Below are 23,108 nucleotides of genomic sequence, written 5' to 3'. Positions count from 1 at the left end.
AAGCTACAGAACTTTTATAAAAAATACTTAGTACAGACTTTCTAGGTTTATTCTTGCAAACCTAGTTGCAGTAGTTTTTTTAATTACTTAACAACCAGTAAGTACTAGACCTGAACATCATCGCAAGTCAAGCAAACTGACAACGTAAGTGCTTAAATACGCAAGAGATACACTACTTGATTCCTCGATATTAATATTGGTGCGTAAAAGAGAGATTAACCTAACTCATGGTTTGATGAACAGCTGTGCTAGGCTCTGGGATACGGAAGAACGATAAAGCCAAAGATAAAAAAAAAGATAAAGATAAGATAGTCATTAATTGAGTATTAATATCCATCTATTACAAAATTAAAATTCTCACGTATGTAACTAATAGTATCCATTTCTTATTGTAATATAATAAGAATTTGGAAAGAAAACTTATTATTGTTTAAATGTCTTACAGGATCATAATATTTATGAAACGAACTTTATTTGCCATATACATGAATTTTAATTTTAATTCATATTATAGTAGAGTCAATCGTTGCAGTGACCATGCACTTTTATCTTAGGCGAAGTCGCTTGGATTGAATTGAAATAAGCTGATTTGGCTCCATAGTCACGCGATATACTGTTTCCGAACAGGAAAAGAAAAAGGCAGCTCTATCTAATGGAGTTGGCCGGTCGAAGTATTTAGCAGATGGCGCCAGCATAGCTTGCCCTGTAAATCCTTAAAATTTTATCATGTTTTTGTTTTTTTAATAGAGTTTTTATGCCCTGAAGCCAGCCTTTTAAGCCGAATCTCATAGAAAAAGGGGTGGCGCCTTCTATGCAAACCTCTGACAGTTGCCAACCCCATTGGATCGCCTTAGACAAAAGTGCAGGCTGCACCCAATTGCTTCCAGTATTTCCCTCACAACTTACGGCTTAGCCACAGCATTGAGCGATTTTTGATGGTGGCATCGATAACCTATCTAAAAATCAGACCTTTCGTTTCCACCTATGGTTGTCGCTGCCGCCGTCGCTAGTCGTGTCATGTCGTGGCCGAGGCGTAAGACCGATTACATAGTTTATTTATTAAAGTACACCCACATCATATTATAACTTACGCTAAAAACTTTACATTTATATCATACGCAGCACAACGCTGAGCGTCTGCTGAAGCTGATCGAGGGTGTGTACCGCTGGCTGCCGCTTGGCACCATCATCAACAACCGCGTGTTCGTGGTCCACGGAGGCATTTCCGACACCACTGACCTGGACATGATCCGCAGCTTGGAGAGGGACAAAGTACGTATTCTTCTTTTTCTTGACGACCGGTCTGGCCTAGTGGGTAGTGCTCCTGTGAAGCCGATGGTCCTGGGTTCGAATGCCGGTAAGGGCATATTTTTGTGTGATGAACAGAAATATTTGTTCATGAGTCATGGGTGCTTCCTATGTATACAATTAGGTATATAAAAGTATGTATATCATCGCCAAGCCCTCATAGTACAAGCTTTGCTTTGTGTTGGTGGCTAGGTTGATCTGTGTAAGATGTCCCCTAATATTTATTATTTCGAAACAGTTCGTCAACGAATTCCATTCTGGCGGGTATGGGATGACATAAGCACATTAGTTATCTGAGAGTACGATGGATAATACGATGGACCAAGGTTAAGATTAATAATATATTCAGGATGTCACGAAGAAGAGCAGAATACTAAGTTCTAAATTTTAAATGCGTATACGAAGATGTAGCTGGTTCTCACCATAACCACTATACACTTTCAGCCGCGGGAGCATTCCCTTAGGTATTTTTATGGTAACATGTACTTACGGTATATTTGGCCAATTTGATTGTACATATTAGGAAACAATAAAAACGACGGAATAATAGGTAGGTACTGGACGTGTTATAATGATCAATAAGTATTGTGTAAGACTTACTAAATATTATATAAGGACATCATAGCTTTTTTTAACATTAGCCTATTCAAATTGATATGGTTATACATATGTACGATGTACCCATACATATTAAATTAGGGATTTCTTGTCACGTACAAGCAGTAGGGCTCAGTCTCGCACAGAACACGGCAAGGTTAGATCTATATCACCAGACACACTGGGACCGCGTGTCACATAGGTATATTTTTGTGAATGGTCTAGGAAAATACTCAACTTTTTTAAGAGTAACGAAATTAGACAGTTTGCTATAACTATCCTTATTACAGTTATTACTACAACTGCCAGAACCCCAGGACAGCATAGCAAAATAACTAGATATGTGTTTGAAAGGTTAGTCTGCAAGTCTTCATTTGACATAGTTGAAATAGGGATGGTACCTAGTTAGTTCAAACATCCTCTGCTCTCAAGTAGTACAATTATTCTGACTAAGAGGGGGTTCAATGTGATACCTACATGTATAAAGGTTAAGGGCGGTTTCAGACTAGCGTGTTATTTAATACGTGTCTAATTAGCTCGTTTTTGGAAGCAGGTTTAGGCGCGTATAGACCAAAATGTAGCGAAATATAGCGCGCTTGTAAGCGCGTACCGACGAAATGATCGCACTTTACGCGCAGAAAAAAACGCTAGTCCGTGTTTTGATAATCTAAAAAGCGGTTCATAGTTACCGACTTTCGGTCAAGTCACATCGTCGGATACGAACAAGCGACGTTAATAGTTTATTTTGTTTTCAAACAAAGATCTCTTTCCTTTCCGGGTCAAAGCAATTAAACGTCGATACTCGTATTGACGTGAAATTTCTCTAAGCGGCTTTGGGTGACCCAATTTTATTACACTATCCAGCAAAGTAAATTATCCTCTGAAATTCCGGAGAGGTACAGTCGACGTCAAAGATATGTTTGCACGTTTGCACCTTATGCCTTTGGTAAGAAGGCGAAAATTGTATGCATATTATGTTTGGCGTCGACGGTACGAGGGTATATTGGGGTGGCTAATATGTCCGTTTTATTGCAGTACGTGTCGCTGCTGCGGCCACCGGTCACCGAGAACTGCGCACCAGGCTCCGAGGTCATTGACAAGGTGGAGTGGAAACAGGTTAGCCTTTCGTAGGTACCTACACCATCTATTATTCAGCAGTCTACTTTGGTGGTATTGATCTGACCCTAACTGTTCAGGTGCTCATAACTTTAGTAGCGTTATCTAGTTAAGAACCTATCTGGAATCCTCGGTACGCGAGATATTGTTATCTTAGAACTACTACAGTGTCATTATTTCAAAACAGACATTGTTACAAAACATAGTTAGATTTAAATTAAATTTTATGTTCTGGATTTAACAAGATAAAGTTTGCTCTCGACATTTGGGCCATGGACTGTCACAGTTAAGTTTTAGCACAGCTGACGTCAACAGTTCTTCTTCTTCCTGGCGTTATCCCGGCATTTTGCCACGGCTCATGGGAGCCTGGGGGTCCGCTTGACAACTAATCCCATGATTTGACGTAGGCACTAGTTTTTACGAAAGCGACTGCCATCTGACCTTCCAATCCAGAGGGGAAACTAGGCCTTATTGGGATTAGTCCGGTTTCCTCACGATGTTTTCCTTCACCGAAAAGCGACTGGAAAATATCAAATGATAATTCGTACATAAGTTCCGAAAAACTCATTGGTACGAGCCGGGGTTTGAACCCGCGACCTCCGGATTGAAAGTCGCACGCTCTTACCGCTAGGCCACCAGCGCTTTGCTGACGTCAACAGTTAAAGTTCTTAATTGACAGTTGGAAGGAAAACTACTAGTAGATACATATTAGACGACCGTCACAGAGTACAAAAGTTGACGACCGGTGTTCAAGCATTAAATTAAGCGACAAGATAGAGTCGGAAAGAAAAACTAAATATTATGTAGTTAATAAACCTATAATAGTTATTTGTTTTACAAGGGGGCAAAGTTGTTGTTTAACCGCTCGTGCTAATATTGATACCCGAGCAAGCGAAAGATTCCAAAATTGAATCTGAATTTCAAAAAATGGAAGCTTGAGCGTTGTGAGGGCTTCAAAGCACGAGGGTTAAACAAAATTTGCCCCCGAGTGAAACACAACATTTTTCACCTCACCAACCCGAAGCAAATAAAATATCAAACAAAATCAAATCAAATCTAAATCAACGTTATTACATATTCATTATCCAAAATCACCATTTAAAAGTCAATTCTATCAGCAAATAATAAGAAAACAACTCAAAGTTTGCATTTGATTACTTTGCCTCCATGTGAATAAAATGCAACTTTGCTATCAGTTTTTGAAGCGCAAAGTAAGCCTTTCCGAGCTGGTGTGCTGAAAAATACTTATCCGTATTTGTGGAAAGTGCATGAAGGGGGTATAGCAAAGCGATCGCAGTGCGCGCCGTGGTAGAAATCGGCGTCAGTTGGGGATTTTCTAGCACTATAAGGGCCACTTGCACCGTTCACTTAACCGAGATTAACCGGTTAAACCTGGAGTTACCATGGTTCAGACCAGTACCTTAACCTCGGGTTAGTGGGTTGGGGCAAGTGGGCCTAAGTCTTTTTACCATAGATTTCTCGTGCTACATTCCTCATACAACACAGAAAATTTAGCCTTTTAGCCTGTTATGCCTAGCATGATATATGATGACATTGATGACACAACATACGCAATGCGACGAATATAAAAACAATTGTAAAGATTGCTGAAAACGTACCTAAAACCAACCTACCTACAGTACCTACGTAATTTAGTTGGTTCATCAAGCTTTGGTGTCATCAATTAGTATTATGAAATAAATCAGAGGCGCAAGGAACTCCGAGTTTTGTTCCTATTAGGGAATGCAAATCGGTTATTTTCGGTTACTTTTTGTATGGAAATAATCGGTTATTAACCGAAACCGCGGTTATTTCCATACAAAAAATAACCGATTTGCATTCCCTAGTTCCTATGATATCGAAAGGATCTTTATGATTCACAAGTACTAGCTGGATATACACTCCCCATGAAACGGAGGATCACATTTAAATCTCAAATATCGCAGTCCAAGGAAGAATTGTAAACTGAAATGAATTACATCAAACTCAGCCACTCTCGAACCACAAACTCAGGAACCCTCGGTGGGCGAGTCCGACACGCACTTGGCCGTTTTTTTCCTATTAACAGACTACAAAAAATAAAATAAATTATGTAACCGGGGATGGTCAAAGAGGTCCTGTGATTTACACAAAATAGCTAAGAAAAGGATCACTCACTGAAAATAACTATCATGAGGTCGCGTGCGTTGCATCTCTATGGGCCAACCGAATCGGACTGCTATCATGGCGCACGCGAGGTGATTGAGTGATTGGTTGAGTGAATGTGATGAATGGTAAGTGTATGAAGATAAGGGGGTTCACAGACGTGTGTATGAGGGTGTGTCTACACGTCTGTGTTTGAACTAAGGGCTGTGCTACAGGCTCCCCCTTCGGGCCATGGGGACGTCCTCGCCCATGGGCCGACACACAGGTTGCTTCTTGCGTGGTTTTCCTCTCTTCTTCTCACCAGCTGCAGGTGGAGTAGGGGTAGCAGGTGTTCGCTTCGGCGGTCTACCTCTCTTCCTTTGTGGCATGATAGGTTCTGCAGTTTCATCACCACTCTTCTGATGGTATGTAGTCAAGTCTGACACGTGATATTTACCAACAGTTTCACCATTGTTTGTTAACATATAAGTAGTCGGGCTGACTACCTTTGATATAGTATACGGTCCGTCACGTCGGGGCACAAATTTGCTAGTTATGCCCTTTGTTTGGTTACTTAGGACGTGTGTTTTCAAAAGAACCTTATCGCCAATGTTATAATTTTCATTGGGTCTACGCTTCTGATCTGCGTAGGTCTTCCTGCGTTCCTGTTGTTGAAGATTATGTTCTTGAGCTTGGGCGAGATTATCGCTGAGTCTCAACAGGTAGGGTGTTATCTGAGGTATAAAGTTCTCTGCCTGAATAACTGCCCGCAGGTCGTGTCTATTCTCTACCGGTGATCGCATCTCTCTCCCGAAGGCGAGGTAAGCAGGCGACTTCGCGGTGCTTTGGGTGACAGCGCTATTCATGGCGAAGCGTATAGCAGGTAAGGCGCTCGGCCAGTTAGTATGGTTCCCTTCAACTATGATAGCGAGTTGGCTCTTGAGGTCTCTATTTTTTCTCTCTACTGGGTTTGCTTCTGGATGGTAAAGAGGCGTTAAGTTCTGTTCTACTCCTAGGGTGTGCATGACTTTCTGCATGACTTGTGACACAAATTGTACACCATTGTCCGATATAACTCTCCTGGGAAATCCGTATCTGAGGAAAACTTCTTCAACCAGGGTTTTGGCGCAAACTTCTGCAGTTGCTGTAACTAATGGGAAGAGCTCGACCCACTTAGTCGCAATGTCCTCTATAATAAAAATCCATCGTTCGTCATTCTTTCCAGTAGGTAAAGGTCCAAATAGATCTATCGCTAGTACCTCGAATCTCTGAGCCGGTACAGGCGTTTGCAGTAAGCCTGCAGGTTTCAAGTTGGATGGTTTGTAACGCTGGCACTCATTACAATCTCGTATATATTCAGTTATATATCTCTTCATACCAGGGAAATAATATCTTTGGCTCACCCGTTGGTATGTCCTTTCAACTCCGTTATGTCCAGCCGTAGGAGCATCATGTAATTCCTTTAAAATCTCCTTTCTCATGGACTGTGGTATGACAAGCTGCGGATCGTCGCTCTCGACGTCAGGGTTAAAGTGGTATAGCACTCCCTGTGACATATAATAACCGCGCTCAGTCCAGCGTGTAGCTGCTTCTATGTTGTTGTTTTCGAAGTCTTTGGCGATCTTCCAAATTTCTGGATCTTCTTCTTGAGCTTTCCGTAGGTCAGTAGGAGACACGTGTGGCATATCTACTATGACTGTGCATAAGTTACAGGAATCCTTAGTGGTATCATCACACACAGGTCTGCTCAAGGCGTCAGCAACAACATTCTTATTTCCGGGTTGATATTCAATTTTCAAATTGTAGGCCTGTATCTTCAGAGCCCATCGCGCGAGACGTCCTGTAGGTGTCTTTAAAGTCAGGATCCATCTCAGCGGTTGGTGATCAGTGACGAGGGTGACTTCAGAGCCTTCGATATACCCACGGAACTTGTCAAGGGCCCAAACGGCAGCAAGAGCTTCACGCTCTGTAGTCGAGTAATTCCGTTCGGCGCTCGTGAGTAGTCTGCTCGCGTATTCTACGGGTCGCTCGTCATAGCCTTCGCCTTGAAGCAGTACGGCTCCTAAGGCGTATCCACTCGCATCAACTTTTAGAATAAAAGGCAAGGTGTAGTCAACCTGCCGTAAAATTGGTGCAGATGTGAGGCGTTTCTTCAACTCTTTGAAAGCCTTGACTTGATCTTCTCCCCAGATCCAGCTTTGGTTCTTTTTAAGTAACATTGTTAGTGGTCTTGCTATCTTGGCGAAGTCGGGTATAAATTTCCGGAACCAGGAGCAAGTCTGGATGAAGGTCTTCAGATGTTTGTCATTATGTGGTTCCTTCATCTCACTAATGGCCTTAGTCTTCTCGATGTCAGGTTGGATTCCATCGGCTGACAGGATGTGTCCGAGGTACTTCACTGATTCACAGGTAAAGGTGCTCTTTTCTCTGTTCACTCGCAGCTTGAAAAGTTTGAGTCTCTCAAATACAGCTTCCATGTCTTGGAGGTGCTTCTCAAAACTATCTGAGAGGATCAGGACGTCATCGAGATAGGCCAGTATTGTTACATTGGGAAGGTTGGAACGAAATCTATCCATTAATCTTTGGAATGTGGATCCAGAGTTTCGCAGTCCCATAGGCATTCGCTTAAAGCGGTACGTTCCTAATGGTGTTACAAATGAGGTTTTATCACGATCTTCCATTGCGACTGGTACTTGCCAATATCCAGAGCGGAGGTCTAAGGCAGATATGTATTTGAACTTGCCGGTTCCATGTAGTATATTATCCACTCTCGGCAATGGGTATCGATCGGGCTTGGTCACTGCATTTAATTTTCTGTAGTCGATGCAAACTCTTATAGTGTTGTCTTTCTTCGGGACTAGTACCACAGGGGCAGACCATGGAGACTCGCACTCTTCGATGATGTCGTCTTTCAGCATCTTCTCGAGTTCCACTCGCAGGGCTTCTTTCTTAGGCTCTGGTAATCTGTAAGGTGGTACAGAGATAGGTTGTATATTTTTATTGATCAACTCAATACGATGGACAGCATAAGTGGTTGGTTCTCCCCCTAGATTGAAAGTATCCCGGTGACGGTTAAGGAGTGAGGACAACTTGTCCCGTTGTTCGTTATTGAGTGTAACACCTTCATTGTCGCGAAGTGTCTGAGGTATCTCAGTAGGTTTGCATGCGGCTATAGCTACAGGTTCATTTTCATAATACAGTTCATACTGAATGTCAGGTTCACCTCTGAAGCTCCAGGTATGGTTGTCAAAATCAGTCTTTAATCCTGATTTGGATATGAAATCCATGCCTAACAAGGTTTCATTATCAGTAGCTTCGGGGAAGATTATAAAGTTCATAGGTATAGGTTTTCCTTTTAACGTGACAATAATGTTTACAGAAAGTATATCTTCTACTTCAGAACGTCCTTTAGCATACTTAATATTCAAAGTGGAAGGGGTAAATGACTCACCGCAGTTCTTCATTAGATTGTACAGACTTTCACCTGCAACGCTCCTCTTCGCACCTGTGTCGACGACTGCACGACCTTCGCGTCCGCAGACGGTAATAGGAAGAATAGGTCGTGGCCTGTCGGGTTGCTGTCCCAGTAGAAGGTCGTAGTCACTTGATGTAAATGTAAGTGTATGAATGTGTGTGTATGTCTCGCGTGCGCGCGTATCGACAGGAGGTGTGGTAGACTCCGTCGTAGTGGTTGAGTCTTCAGTCGAGAGTGCGCAGAATGCAACACCACCGCTGCTTCCCGGAGCGCCGGCGTCTTGCTTACATCGCGGGCAGTTGGCGCGTACCACGCCTGGATTTCCACATCCGTAACACGAAAACTTCTCACTTTTTGTATTGTCACTGTTATCGGTAGAAGTAACCGTCGTATCAGAGCGTTTCGCGAGTAACCATTTGCAATTATCTTTATTATGTCCGAATACCTTGCAATAATTGCAGAAACGACTAGATTTTGGTTTCGCGTTGGAATTCGCATCGTTCGGCACTTTATTTTCACTTGTAGCATTTTGTCGCGTAAAGGTTTTCTGTTTTATTTGTTTATTATCGGAAGACGCGGTTTTATTTTCAGAATTCCGGTCGTTATTTCCACTATTTCGGTTGACAGTTCGGCTATTGACAGCGTTGACGTTTGACGCATTCACGGAGGTCGTTCCGTTCTCGTTCACTTCGGCCAATGAATCTTCGGCTGAACGAGTTTTTCGTAATAAATCGTTGAACGTCTTAACGTCATCGCGGGGAACTCGCTTCCGTATCCGTCGGTTCAGTAGACCGTAGACAATGTCAATTTGAATATTTTCATCGAACGAATATGGCAGCTGAGCTATCAATGCACGAATTTTACATATGAAAATCTCTGTCTTCTCATCGCTTTGTTCTTCGCGAAATATCTCTCGAAATATGAGGAATGGAGCCTTTCGCTTGCCAAATGCATGTTGTAGGTCGGTAATGGCTTCGTTCCACGTTTTGACGGTTTTACGAACGCCATTCCACCATGTTGCCGCGAGTCCGGTGAATAAAAATGACAATCCGCGTAATGCATTTTCATCGGATATCTTAGCACAATCTTTGTATGTTTGGATGCCATCGACAAAAACCTCTAAGGCGTCTTCGACCGAATCTTCAGCTCCGCTAAAGCTGAGTTTGCAACCGGCGAAGTGTCTGTCGCGTTGATACGTTGTGGCTTGGGTTGCCGTCACTAACTTCTCACACAATTCGTTGTGCGATTGTTGTATTTGTTGCAACAAAATGGTTAGGTACTCTTGGGGCATCGTTAAATTAAAAGATGGCTCCGGTGTCGCCAATGTCGGGGTCGGCGGTGTAGATTTTGCCTTCGCACCGTTCCCGTGTTTGAATCGGCGGCGGCCATGTCTTTTTTCGGTGGCATTTTGAACGCGATTCTCGTCTAATTGCTATTCCGTAACACAATCCGAACGCTGGGCGCCACGTGTAACCGGGGATGGTCAAAGAGGTCCTGTGATTTACACAAAATAGCTAAGAAAAGGATCACTCACTGAAAATAACTATCATGAGGTCGCGTGCGTTGCATCTCTATGGGCCAACCGAATCGGACTGCTAGAGTCTGGCTACTGAAATTTTACCCAAATGGTTGGCGGGAAATTCAAAAAATCTTGGGCTGGTCACACTTTGTGTAGTAGGAATTATAGTTTTGATACTAGAAAATATTTTTGATTTTCTGTGCACGCGTAAGGTACCTAAGGATATAAGTAAGTTGAATATACGTTGACGTGCACTCAAAGACAGCTCACATCATTTCTACAACTATGTAAAGTACAGTCAACGAGAAACACATATGCTTACACTTTCTCACCATATACCATTGTCACAAGGCGAAAAATGAAATGTAGTGTAAATAAGACCTAGTTCGATAATACCGTAATATTAATCCATCACCAAAAAATTTAAATAAGTACGAGTACATACTATGCCAAATTTCAACTCAAGGTCAAGTTCAACTTACTAGTCTTACTACATTTGCATTTTTCTTGCTTGCTTGGTTTGCTTACAGAAAAGACAGACGGCGAATAGGTATTTAAAACTACTAAGTTACAATTAATAATTTTGACTAAGATGAATATTTACTCATTTAACTAACCATGATTAAGGGTCGGTTGCACCAAACCGTCTGTCACCGTTAAAGCGTTCACTAAATGTATTTGTATGGGAAATTTCATACTTCACTGCTGTTTGACGTTAATCAGTCTGTTAAATGTGGTTGGTGCAATTGGGCCTTATTCGCTGTAGTTAAAATCGGACTCTAAATATTCTAAACTCCTTACGTTCCAATGTTTTGATTTTGTTGATATTTTCCAGAATTTCTAATTTAACCGTTTCTTTACACACTTGTCCTGTTTATGAGATTCAGGCATTAATAAATTTACGTACTTAATCAAACTTATAGGCAAATTTTAGAACTAGTACCTACTTAAAGTATCAAAATATTAGAGCACCAACCTACTAAATTGCTTACGACTTGTAAACATTGCAGTTTTTCTTTATATAACGCTTCTTGGCGACTGCGTACATTACCGTAATTGTTTGCGAGTTTAAATAATAGTTTCCGGACCTCACTCGGTATAGTCATTATCAATATTTTTTCAAATAAACCGCTTATATACCGCGAACAATTTGAATGGATGACATAAATTGACAACAGACTTTTAGCTTTTTTAAAAATCATAGACAATTGGTGATACCACAAGGAGATATCAGTCAACAAAATTTGGCTAGCCAGACTCTATCATGGCGCACGCGAGGTGATTGAGTGATTGGTTGAGTGAATGTGATGAATGGTGAGTGTATGAAGATAAGGGGGTTCACAGACGTGTGTATGAGGGTGTGTCTACACGTCTGTGTTTGAACTAAGGGCTGTGCTACAATTAATTAAAAAATTAAAAACACGACTGCTGCATTTTAAAGCGAACTGAAAAGCTAAAAATAATGTTAATATGTTAGTTACATAATTTTATGAATCTTAATTGGAATGTAAATGTACACTCACGGTCATTCACAGTAAATACAAAGGGCTATGTACATTAATGACCGTGACTGTAGGTACGTGACATTTAATTTCAATTACAGTCGGGGGACCTTGACGTACCTAAGTGCATCTCAATCAAAAGGTCCCCCGACTGCAATTGAAATACACGTACCTACAGTCACGGTCATTAATGTACATAGCCCTTTGTATTTACTGTGAATGACCGTGAGTGTACATTTACATTCCAATTAAGATTCATAAAATTATGTAACTAACATATTAACATTATTTTTAGCTTTTCAGTTCGCTTTAAAATGCAGCAGTCGTGTTTTTAATTTTTTAATTAATTTATTTTATTTTAAACATTTTAGTGAAAAAACTAAGTAAAACTACCATTTATAAAGATTTCCCCCGGCCATTTAGTTTGTCCACAAAGTTCTTTTTATGTGGATAGGTATTAGCTCCCGGGACTGGGACCTTATAATTAAGCTCACCGTTCCGGAATACGGGCGTCTTTTCTGTGGATAATATGTGAATGTGTTCACAATTTAGGATATTTGATATTAAATATAGCTTCTTAACTTCTTAAAAAGAAGTGGAATTTTGAATTATAATGGCCATGAGGGTTTGAAGATCCACAATAAAGACTCATAATTTTAACTGTCACTAAAAAAGATTTTGTCCCCATTATCTTCGTCGCAACGCAACTTCAGCACGACGCACACATGGCCTTTGGCAAAATAGCACCAATTCAAACATCAATAATACGCGACAGACTGCATGTAAAAGGGTCTATTCGACGCTAATGACTTTAAAAACTGTTAGTATACCTACCTACATACAAGTGATGAACTTGCAAATAAAAGTAGGTAGCCCTGAGAGACTAGATGGCTGAATGCCGAGCTCTGCGTAGGGCCAAACACCCAAAGCGCCCAAGAGAAGCGAGCTTCTACGCGAGGCTGAAGGCTAAGCTGCGGGACGTGAGCGGTGAAACACAAAACCACTGTAGGTACATGTGTTAAAATACGTAAGCTGAAGACCGACCTCCGCGTAAGGCCGAAGGACTAGGGATTCTAGCAATTCCTGTAATTTCTACAAATATCTGACCGAGTTCCGCGAGTACTAACCTGCCGCAGCTCGGTCTTCGGCCTTGCGTGGAATTGCGACTTCTCAATTATGATACTAGGGGAAATTGTAGAAAGCGCGTACCTGTCGGACGCTCCGGGTCTTCGGCTTTACGCGGAGTTCGATCTACGGGCTTCGCATTTAGACACTGGCTATGCCCGATCCTTTTTGTATGAGGGCGCCGAAGGCGCCCGACTTTGGAACGCGTGCATTGCGCCACATACGTCGGGCTAAGCCCCACGCTTTAAGTATGAGGGCTCCAAAGGCGCCCGGATATGGTAAGCGTACAGCGTGTCAAATACGTCGGGCTACGCCCAACTCGCTTAGTATGAGGGCGCCAAAGGCGCCCGGCTTTGGTAAGCGTACAGCGTGTGACGTAACATCAAGCTACGCCCGAGTCTTTCAGTATGAGGGCGCCGATTCGGCGCCCGGTTTTGGAACGCATACAGCGCGTCACGTACGTCGGGCTGCTTTGAGTATGAGGACGCCGACGGCGCCCGAATTTGGTAAGCGTACAGCGCGCCACGTACGTCGGGCTACGCCCGACGCTTTGAGTATGAGGGCGCCGAAAGCGCCCGGCTTTGGTAAGCGTACAACGTGTCACGTACGTCGGGCTACGCCCGACTCTTTTAGTATGAGACAATCGAAGGCGCTTGGTTTTGGACCACGTGCAGCGCGCCACGTATGTCGTGCTATGCCCGACTCTTTTAGTATTATTCAAACCCTATCGCTTAAATCGAAGTTCACACGTTTAGATTTCTATAGGGCGCTTTAGTTCCTAAATTTACTTTATAAAAATATACCTATACAAGTCATGTGGATGATTTGTATATATTTTTATGATCAGCGGTAAATACCCTTTTATTTGATAGCTCACTAAATAAGGTAGATAGATTTATTTTTCTTAGCACATTTTGTAAATCCTTATTTAACCATTAAACAAGACTTAAGCACCTATTTTGCATATATATTTTAAATCGCCTTTCAAAACTCTTCATTTTGAGACCCCACTCGATAGGTATGCAAGATTTTTTTTCTAAACGTCACGCAATATTGCGTATTGCGTCCGCCATATTGGTTTTATAATGACGTCACATAGCCTATGTCACCCGGGATGACGTAAGGATTCTAATGATATATCATACATCTAAATCGGTTAAGGCATTCAGAAGTTATGGTGGAATAAAGAAACTCACATACATACAAACATGAACGCTGAACACAATACACTCTTTTTGTTTGGGCAGTCGTGTAAAAAAGGAGACAATTGTACCTAAATAGCAGAAGTAACCTATGTAAGTAACCTAAGTATCGTTCTCGTGTATAATGCTTGAAAACTTTTTTTGAGCCATTTAGTATCACAAGCTTTATATTGGTCGAGCGCTGAATATTGCATCAATTTCGTCAACTAAATAAACTTCAAAGCTGCAATCAAGTGCATCCAATTGCATTTGCAGTTGAAAGCTGTGTTAGGTTATACACTTATACTGAACTATTTGTGTGTGCGTACGTAATTAGTTTATTTTCATAATTCTTATATCAAGTTTTGTTTATCCTAATACGAGTAATACAATAACTAGTGCCCACAACAAATTAATTTATAAATTTTATAAATTACCCTCTCCACTGGGTAACTTTGGCATTGTTTCCATGTAACCACATGCCACCAGCAAAATAGGTACCTATGTTTGTCACCGAAGAATTAATAGTCGATGTTTTAGCTTTCGGATTTTTCGGTTTAAAGATATTTTTATTTCTCAAAAAGAATAACAGTAATTCACTTAAATGAGAAACGTGCACTTATAAATATAAACTTAAGTATAGACTTATACTAGTGAGCGCAGTGACAAATTTTATTTAAAGTTAACTAGCGAGTGCATTAATAAAATTGCATGTGAGCAGGTAGGAATGAAAATTTTTCCTTTACTTATGCTAAAAGGAAAATAGCTAGGACCCTATATGATTTTTTAATTTCTGGTTTTTCTTTAAACCCTCATCACATAAAAAAGAGGTCCTATAAGAGTTCCCCTTTGTGTAAGTCCGACTCGCACTTAGCCGTTTTTAGGGTTCCGTACCCAAAGGGTAAAACGGGACCCTATTACTAAGACTTCGCTGTCCGTCCGTCCGTCCGTCCGTCCGTCTCTCACCAGGCTGTATCTCACGAACCGTGATAGCTAGACAGTTGAAATTTTCACAGATGATGTATTTCTGTTGCCGCTATAACAACAAATACTAAAAACAGAATAAAATAAAGATTTAAATGGGGCAACCCATACAACAAACGTGATTTTTGACCAAAGTTAAGCAACGTCGGGAGTGGTCAGTACTTGGATGGGTGACCGTTTTTTTTGCTTTTTTTTGTTTTTTTGTTTTGTTTTATGGTACGGAACCCTTCGTGCGCGAGTCCGACTCGCACTTGCCCGGTTTTATTTTACTTAATAAATAAATAAAATAAATTTTCAGTAAATCTAGTTATGCACTCAAGTCAAACCATAACAACTTTTAGGGATAAAGCTATTACGCTTAATAATTTTGTTTTTGCGTAAATCATCAACCCGGCTTTAAGAACATTAAGTCCTTTCCGGTGGCCGGTTTATAATTCAATCACGCTTCAGCAAATGAATAGATTATTCTGAAACTTTGTTGTTCGCAATAAATTAAGGTTTGTAAACGGTAAAATCTAATTTAGAACACAGATTCTAAACGTTACAGATGACTTACTCTTTATTTTATAGGTACCTAGATTAAGACCAAGAAAAGCCTGCAGCAATTTTGATAGCCCTCGCAGTGCAAGTGTTATTCTAAACGTCAAACTTCTATGAATGACGTATAAGTAATAGGTACTTGCACTGCGTGGGCTATCAAAATCGGTGCAGACTTTTCTTGGTCTAATTCTACCTATACTCTTTCTCTGTAGTAAGGTAAATATACCAAATGTCGTTGCGTTTTGGTACTATATCATTCATTTCATTTTATTTGAGTCGGGATCGTTATTGACTTTCAAGCTTATCTCATTTCATAGGGTCAAAGCAATTTCAGCAACTGCCACCCTCGTCGCGGCCAGAGAGATCGAACACCCGCGGTGTTTCGTGACGTGTCGTTACCGGTAACTTTTCAGGAAGGGTCCTTTCCCAGTAATGTGTGTTTTCTTCTTCTTCTCAGCATATTTGCGTCCACTGCTGAACATATGCCTCTTTCATGGATTTCCATGTTATACTGTATACGGCGGATCTATGCCAGGTCGGCCCTGCCGTCTTTCTAATGTCGTCCGGCCATCTGGAGCGTGGTTTTCCATCCCTCCGGCTTCCTAGTCGAGGTTTCCAGAACAGTAATGTGTGTAAATGTATTTTATTGTAAAGGTTTTACTAGAAAACAGAAGCATCGGGATGTTTTACATTGACAATTTATAATATAGTTCGCTAGTTAAAAATTTCAAATTTACCGGAAATTTTCTCAAAGTATGTGACGACGTAAGATTGTGAAGATACTGAAAGTACATCTGGTCAATCGTATCCCCGAATAAGTAGTAGTAAGTAAAATATTATGATAATCGTATTTTAACTTGCTTATATTACTCTTCAAATAGTTTAGGTATAAGGTAAGGTTAGGGAAAAAAATAAGTTTCCCAGTACTTTAGTCTTCGGGAAAGGTTCTCCAGAGGCACATCACTAGTTGTATTGAGGCACTTGCGGAGGACCGTAGGTACGCAGGACAAACTCAAAGCTCCTATACACTTCTATTTAGTTTCCTATTAGATTCACAATAATACATTTTGGTGATGACTGTTGAACAAATTGAAAGGATCAATTTAACTTTTAAACCACAGCAACTTTCTGAATTAGAAACGGAACTGTTATTTTAAGCGGATGTTTGCGTGTCAGTAAGCAATTGACTAAGATAGACCACGGCAATTTAATGAAGGGTTCTGTAGTAGTTAAGCAGCGTTACTAGCATCCTGTAACGTTATAGGTACAGTCGCCATCAGATATATCGGAGCGGCCAAGGTGTTCACAATATCTGAACGCGCACTCTAATGCCTTGACAATAGAGGCGTGCTCAGATATTTGTGAACACCTTGGCTGCTCCGATATATCTGATGGCGACTGTACCTACATAAAAATACGGTGCATAAATTGAGGCTTATTTGTGTTAGTCTCTCTTTGTGTATTTATAATTACTATGGGTCACGAACTCTATCGGTCTGATTCGAACATTAAGATACGACAACAATTTGCTAAAGATACGATGTGGATTGGATATGTCACTATACTTAATTTAATTACTTAGCTATTACTTACAAGACTTCCTTGTGTTACTAGAGTTAGAGCAAGCATAGTCTGCAGCGATTTTGATAGCATATTATTATGCTATGCAAATGTTATTTTAAACGTCAAATGTTCTATGAAGTTATGATTATGACGTATTAAATAACACTAGCACTGCGTAACATGCTATCAAAATCGCTGCAAACTTTTCTTGGTGTAACTCTAAACAGCCTCGCTTCGCTCTTACGTTTATGTCGCAAATAGTACACCATCATCATCGCTAGCGGAAATTTCCCCGTATTCCGGTCTGAATAATATCCTATTATATGAATTCAAGTCTGCTGGAAGCATCGCTGTGCTTAAACTCCTACCTCCGTCAATGTCACAGTCGTATTGAGCGCTCCAATTGTACCCTAGTAGGTGGTTGTTACGTTTATACACCGTAGACATGTTATAGATACAGCACCCCAAATAAAAGGTTCTCTTGTTTGTCACGCTACGATTTACTGGTTGACTCAATAGTTAAAACGAAACCGTGTGTGCTGTCTCTTTCTGTAACATGCGCTAGTAAGGGAGAATTAACTAAGCAAAGCTTGGTGTAAGTACCTAAGGCGTAGAATTGCCAGAGTAAAAGTATAAGCCATCCAGACGAATCCACCAGTTATACAGTCGGATGTATGTCGGATGTAGTCGGATGGTTTTAAAATGTCGGTATCCACGTTAGAGACTACCTGACGATGAATGGCATTGTTATATTTTGTTAAACCAAACCGCTAATTACCTGTGCAAAATGAAATGCAATAATAACAAAAGATTCTAAATCTTTACCACTTGAAGGATAGAGTTAAATTACAATAGCAAGTACTCGATATACTAGTCTACTAGAAACTTTCGGAAATTAAACACGAAACATTTGCAAACACCTGGGCGACCACGGCCATAAATTCCAAAAGGTCCTATAGGCATCGAGTACCTGCTATTGTTATTCTAACTCTGTTCTTTAAGCGGTAAAATTGTTATATGTGACGTTATCTATGAAAAGGGACCTTATTGTCGATGGCGCTTACGCCATTATTAACGATGCTCCGATATAGGCACTGGTCCCACCGCGAGCTAGTAAGCTATGAGCTATCGGCTATAAACACGAACAAAAGATAAGCACTCCCGTGTAAATAAAAGAGACACGGCGATATTTATAGTTACTCGCCCAGCGGTGAGCTATAAATATCGCCGTGTCTCTTTTATTTACACGGGAGTGCTTATCTTTTATTCGTGTTTATAGCCGATAGCTCATAGCTTACTAGCTCCCGGTGGGACCAGTGCCATAAAGACAATACCGCGCGACGCTGTGTGGCGTAAGCGCCATCGACAATAAGGTCCCTTTTCATAGATAATGCCCCATATATCTGTATGGAATCTTTTGCACACGTAATTAGCGGTTTGGTTTAACAAAAGATAACAATGCCATTCATCGTCAGGTAATCTCTCAAGTGGATTCCGACAGTTTAAAACCGTACGACTATTAACTGTCTCCTCGATAACCGTAACAACTATGTTTATCAAATCAAATAAAATCAAATATCATTTATTATCAGGCAACTAAGGCCCATAGATACATAACTTACAAACTAACATACATACAATAGCACAGAATAAATAATAACACTAGGTACAGAAGACTCACTCTCTAACAAAACGCGTCTGTCACGATCAGCACAGAGATATGGCCGCTAGGTGGCGACAGCGCCACGCGCGGCTTATGGCAAACCCCAAAATTGGGGTCGAACGAATGTACTTTTAGCTACCTGTAGCAAAGCGACGAAATCGCGGAGTGAGCCACGCCTGACAATAGTAAAACCTTACAAGCTTAAAATTATTTCGGCGACACGGCGGTTTATTCGATGAGCCCACATTTCAGTTTCGTCTGAGCGATCAATTCGGCTCCATTCAATAAGGAATTGAAATGACACCCGCGACTAAACCACCCGCCCGCCCGCGTGACCTGTCTCAGAACAAATGGCTTCCCAACCCAGCTCTACATTTGCATATAGAACTGTTATTTGGATATCTCTCGCTTATGAACATAATATAACATTGAAGTGCTCTCTACGACAAAAGCTTTTAAGCTTTTGATTAGATTTCGGAATATAAGTACCAAGTAAAAGTGTAAAAACCATTTATTTACATACAATATACATATATACAGTGGTACAACTAAACGAAATTAATAACTAGATATATTAGATAAAATAAAAGTAAAATAGATTTAGATATTCATTCTCACCAATACAAATAAAATTACAATATAAATTACATACCTACATATGCTAAACTAATCTGATTACATTAATTTAATTTATGGAGATGTCAGGTGTCATCCTCCCCTCGAGTTTGAAAAATATTATAATGATCGTAAAATAAAAAACGATATGTTCTTGTACCTAAATTACGCTAAAAACAATAAATGAGAACTATGTCAAATTTACACAATTCAATTTATAATATAAAAAAACGGGTTGCACTCCGGGAGTGCCGACAGAAGTGAAAACTCAATAAGTAGTCCAAAATGTCTGCAGCACTACCCATCCTCCTTTCTATTGAAAAACTTTAGTTCCGAAGTTGCTGGCCAGTGAGCTTAAATTTGTAGCGTTAATTGTTTAAAATTCGAATAGAAATTGTAAAGTTCCCTTGCAGACCTCGCATCTAAATATATTTGGTCATGATATTTTGAGTTTTATTCACCAGTACTAGAGTTCACTTTTATTAGCGTTTTCATCAAGATGTAGCTTTATTGAATTATATTTGAGTGATATAAAGTTAGAATGTAACTGTGAGATCCTCGTATTTCAGCCCGTACAAGATTGGAACATTGAGCTTTATTGCTTAATATAAAAGTCCAGCTTTAAATAATTGACCTGATTATGATACGTTATTACTAAAGTTCTTTGGTGAATAACATTGTCCGTGACACATGACGTCAGCGTTACGTTACGCGTTACGCTGAATCGAGTTTATATTTTTTTCCCCACCTCAAAAAGTGCTCAGCGCCGCTAAAGAATTTTCACTTCAAAAACATTTACAATGTCATATACCTACTCATTTCCGTACAACTGAGTAAAGTGGATTATCCACTAAAAGAACTCTCAGTTGACGTTCAAATGTTTCGTCATGTTTCCGTATATAATTCAGCGGGTATAAGGGTAGTAGGCTCTCGTACTTACCTAGTATACTTATATCGCTTGTGGTATGTCATATGATTACCTTTTATTGGAGTAGTGTTGTTTCCCTTAGCATACAATTCCAACCCCTAAATAGGTCAAGTTTACGGGTAGGTGCGTATAGTACCTATAAAAGACACCTTTTATTTCAATGTATGTCTTATTTCCCATCACGGAACAATGGTGTATAACAACAACAATAACAACATTAACAACTTATTTCAAATATTATTATTGAAGTAACATCTCGCCCGCTTAGCAACTTCTGCTGCTGACTGTAGGTACTTAAAGTAGTAACACTTATTTATGTCGTGTTTAGCCATTTTGGCGTCATAAGTACTTAGCTAAAATTAACATTTCATTTTATTAATCCCCTGTCTACTGCCACGAAAAGTAAAACGCGCAGATGAAATCTAATTTTATGAAAATATGTAGTGTCCAAATTGGTGTGTCTACTTAATGTGTATAAAGAGCTTAAATATGCTAGTTTGTTACTAGAAAATCTTGAGTTTAAAGTTGGGAATGCTGCTTCGCCAGAGGTGAAGCTCTATAGGTAGGTACATAAAGACCTATGTGATGTTTTCACGTTTTTTGTCTTAACTTAATTCTTAATCCCACCTCCAACGGACTACTGTATAATTTTTAAGAAAAAAAACCGACTTACATGGGGCCCGGTGGAAGATTATGGTAGATGGTGCACTATGTAGAAAAGGAGGTAAAACCAGTACCTACTTTCTAGTAGCATTTCGTTTCCGTAAGGGTCGTAGTTATCTAGCCTAACCTAACCCACTTCTCTGATAGCAGTTCGGTTCTGTGAGGATCGCAGTTCGAACCTAATCATACTCACTTTTCTAGTAGCATTTCGTTTCTGTAAAACTCGCAGTTCTAACCAAACCTAACCCACTTTTGTTCGGTTCTGTGAGGATCGCAGTTCAAACCTAACCTAACCCACTTAACGGCGCATGCGGTGCGGTGTACGGGAGTTTGAGCGGGAGGGGTTTGGCATCATCATACCCACATTTTATGGTAGGTAATCATAGTGGTTTATTTAGTTTAGGTATCATAGTGGTTTTCCGGGTCAAGGTCCGGGTCTCTGAGTCAGAGTCCGGGTCCGAGTCCCGGTCCAAGTCCGGGTCCGGGTCCGAGTCCGGGTCCGAGTCCGGACCCGAGTCCGGGTCCGAGTCCGGGTCCGAGTCCGGTTCCGAGTCCGAGTCCGAGTCCGGGTCCGAACCGGATCCGGGTATGAGTCCGGGTCCCAGTCCAAGTCAAAATCGAAATTCGAAATCACCAAACATGTACTATGCGTCGTTGAAGAGTTCTGTTCTGATCATCATCAGCAGTTCCACTTCATCAAATGCGACAGTTTTTAATGTAAATGCTTGATTTTATGATGAAAATACAAAAAAATCTATGCGTATGCCTTTAATATTTGAGGAGTTCCCTCGATTCCTTATGGATCCCATCATCAGAACTCGAGCTTGACAGAAATGTGGCTTAAAAACTAAACTTGCTTAACAAACATAACGAAGAGGACAAATCGCCAAACGTGAACTATGCGTCGTTGAAGAGTTCCGTTCTGATCATCATCAGCAGTTCCACTTCATCAAATGCGACAGTTTTTAATGAAAATGCTTGATTTTCTGATGAAAATACAAAAATCTCTATACGCATGCCTTTAAAATTTGAGGAGTTCCCTCGATTTCTCATGGATCCCATCATCAGAACTCAAGCTTGATAAAATTGTGGCTTAAAAACTTAACTTGCTTAACAAACATAACGAAGAGGACAAATCGCCAAAGGTGAACTATGCGTCGTTGAAGAGTTCCGTTCTGATCATCATCAGCAGTTCCACTTCATCAAATGTCGCGTTTTTGGATGTATATGCTTGATTTGTTGATAAAAACACAAAAATCACCATATGTATGCCTTTAAGATTTGAGGAGTTCCGTCGATTCCTCATGGATCCCATCATCAGAACTGGATTTTGACAAAAACGGGACCAATCTGTATGCATATACATACAATCAAAAAAATAATTTTCAAAATCGGTCCAGTAATGACGGAGATATGGAGTAACAAACATAAAAAATAAAAAAAAAATAAAAATAATAATTTTTAAGAAAAAAAAACCCGACTTCTATGGGGGCCGGTGAAAGATTATTGTAGATGGTACACTATGTAGAAAAGGAGGTAAAACCACCCACTTTTCTACTAGCATTTCGCTTCTGTAAGGGTCGTAGTTCTAGCCTAACCTAATTAACCCACTTCTCTGATAGCAGTTCGGTTCTGTGAGGATCGCAGTTCAAACCTAACCTAACCCACTTAACGGCGCATGCGGTGCGGTGTACGGGGGTTTAAGCGGGAGGGGCTAGTAAGATTGGCATCATCATACTTATATACTTACACATTTTTTGGTAGGTAATCATAGTGGTTTATTTAGTTAAGGTATCATAGTGGTTTTACGGGTCAAGGTCCGGGTCCGAGTCCGGGTCTGAGTCCGGGTCCGAGTCCGGGTCCGAGCCCGGGTTCGAGTCCAGGTCCGGGTCCGGGTCCGAACCGGATCCGGGTATGAGTCCGGTTCTGGGTCCGAGTCCGGGACCCAGTCCAAGTCAAAATCGAAATTCGTAATCACCAAATGTGTACTATGCGTTGTTGAAGAGTTCTATTCTGGTCATCATCAGTAGTTCCATTTCATCAAATGCGACAGTTTTTAATGTAAATGCTTGATTTTATGATGAAAATACAAAAAAATCTATGCGTATGCCTTTAATATTTGAGGAGTTCCCTCGATTCCTTATGGATCCCATCATCAGAACTCGAGCTTGACAAAAATGTGGCTTAAAAACTTAACTTGCTTAA

At 40.6% G+C, this 23,108-nt stretch overlaps 1 protein-coding gene across 2 annotated transcripts in view; it reads left to right on the top strand.

Annotated features, from left to right (window-relative positions):
* Positions 1-23,108, top strand: part of LOC134666754 (serine/threonine-protein phosphatase rdgC) — a 156,459-nt gene that overhangs the window by 113,400 nt on the left and 19,951 nt on the right. For both annotated transcript variants that reach the window (XM_063524028.1, XM_063524027.1), the window contains exons 9-10: positions 1,123-1,272; positions 2,941-3,021. In XM_063524028.1, the coding sequence (XP_063380098.1) occupies positions 1,123-1,272; positions 2,941-3,021 (231 nt within the window). The remainder of the gene's footprint in view (positions 1-1,122; positions 1,273-2,940; positions 3,022-23,108) is intronic.

The sequence above is a fragment of the Cydia fagiglandana genome, chromosome 8, assembly GCF_963556715.1.
Source record: "Cydia fagiglandana chromosome 8, ilCydFagi1.1, whole genome shotgun sequence".
NCBI lineage: Eukaryota > Metazoa > Arthropoda > Insecta > Lepidoptera > Tortricidae > Cydia > Cydia fagiglandana.
The sequence above is the reverse complement of the archived record's forward strand: the minus strand, read 5'-3'. Positions and strand labels throughout refer to the sequence as shown.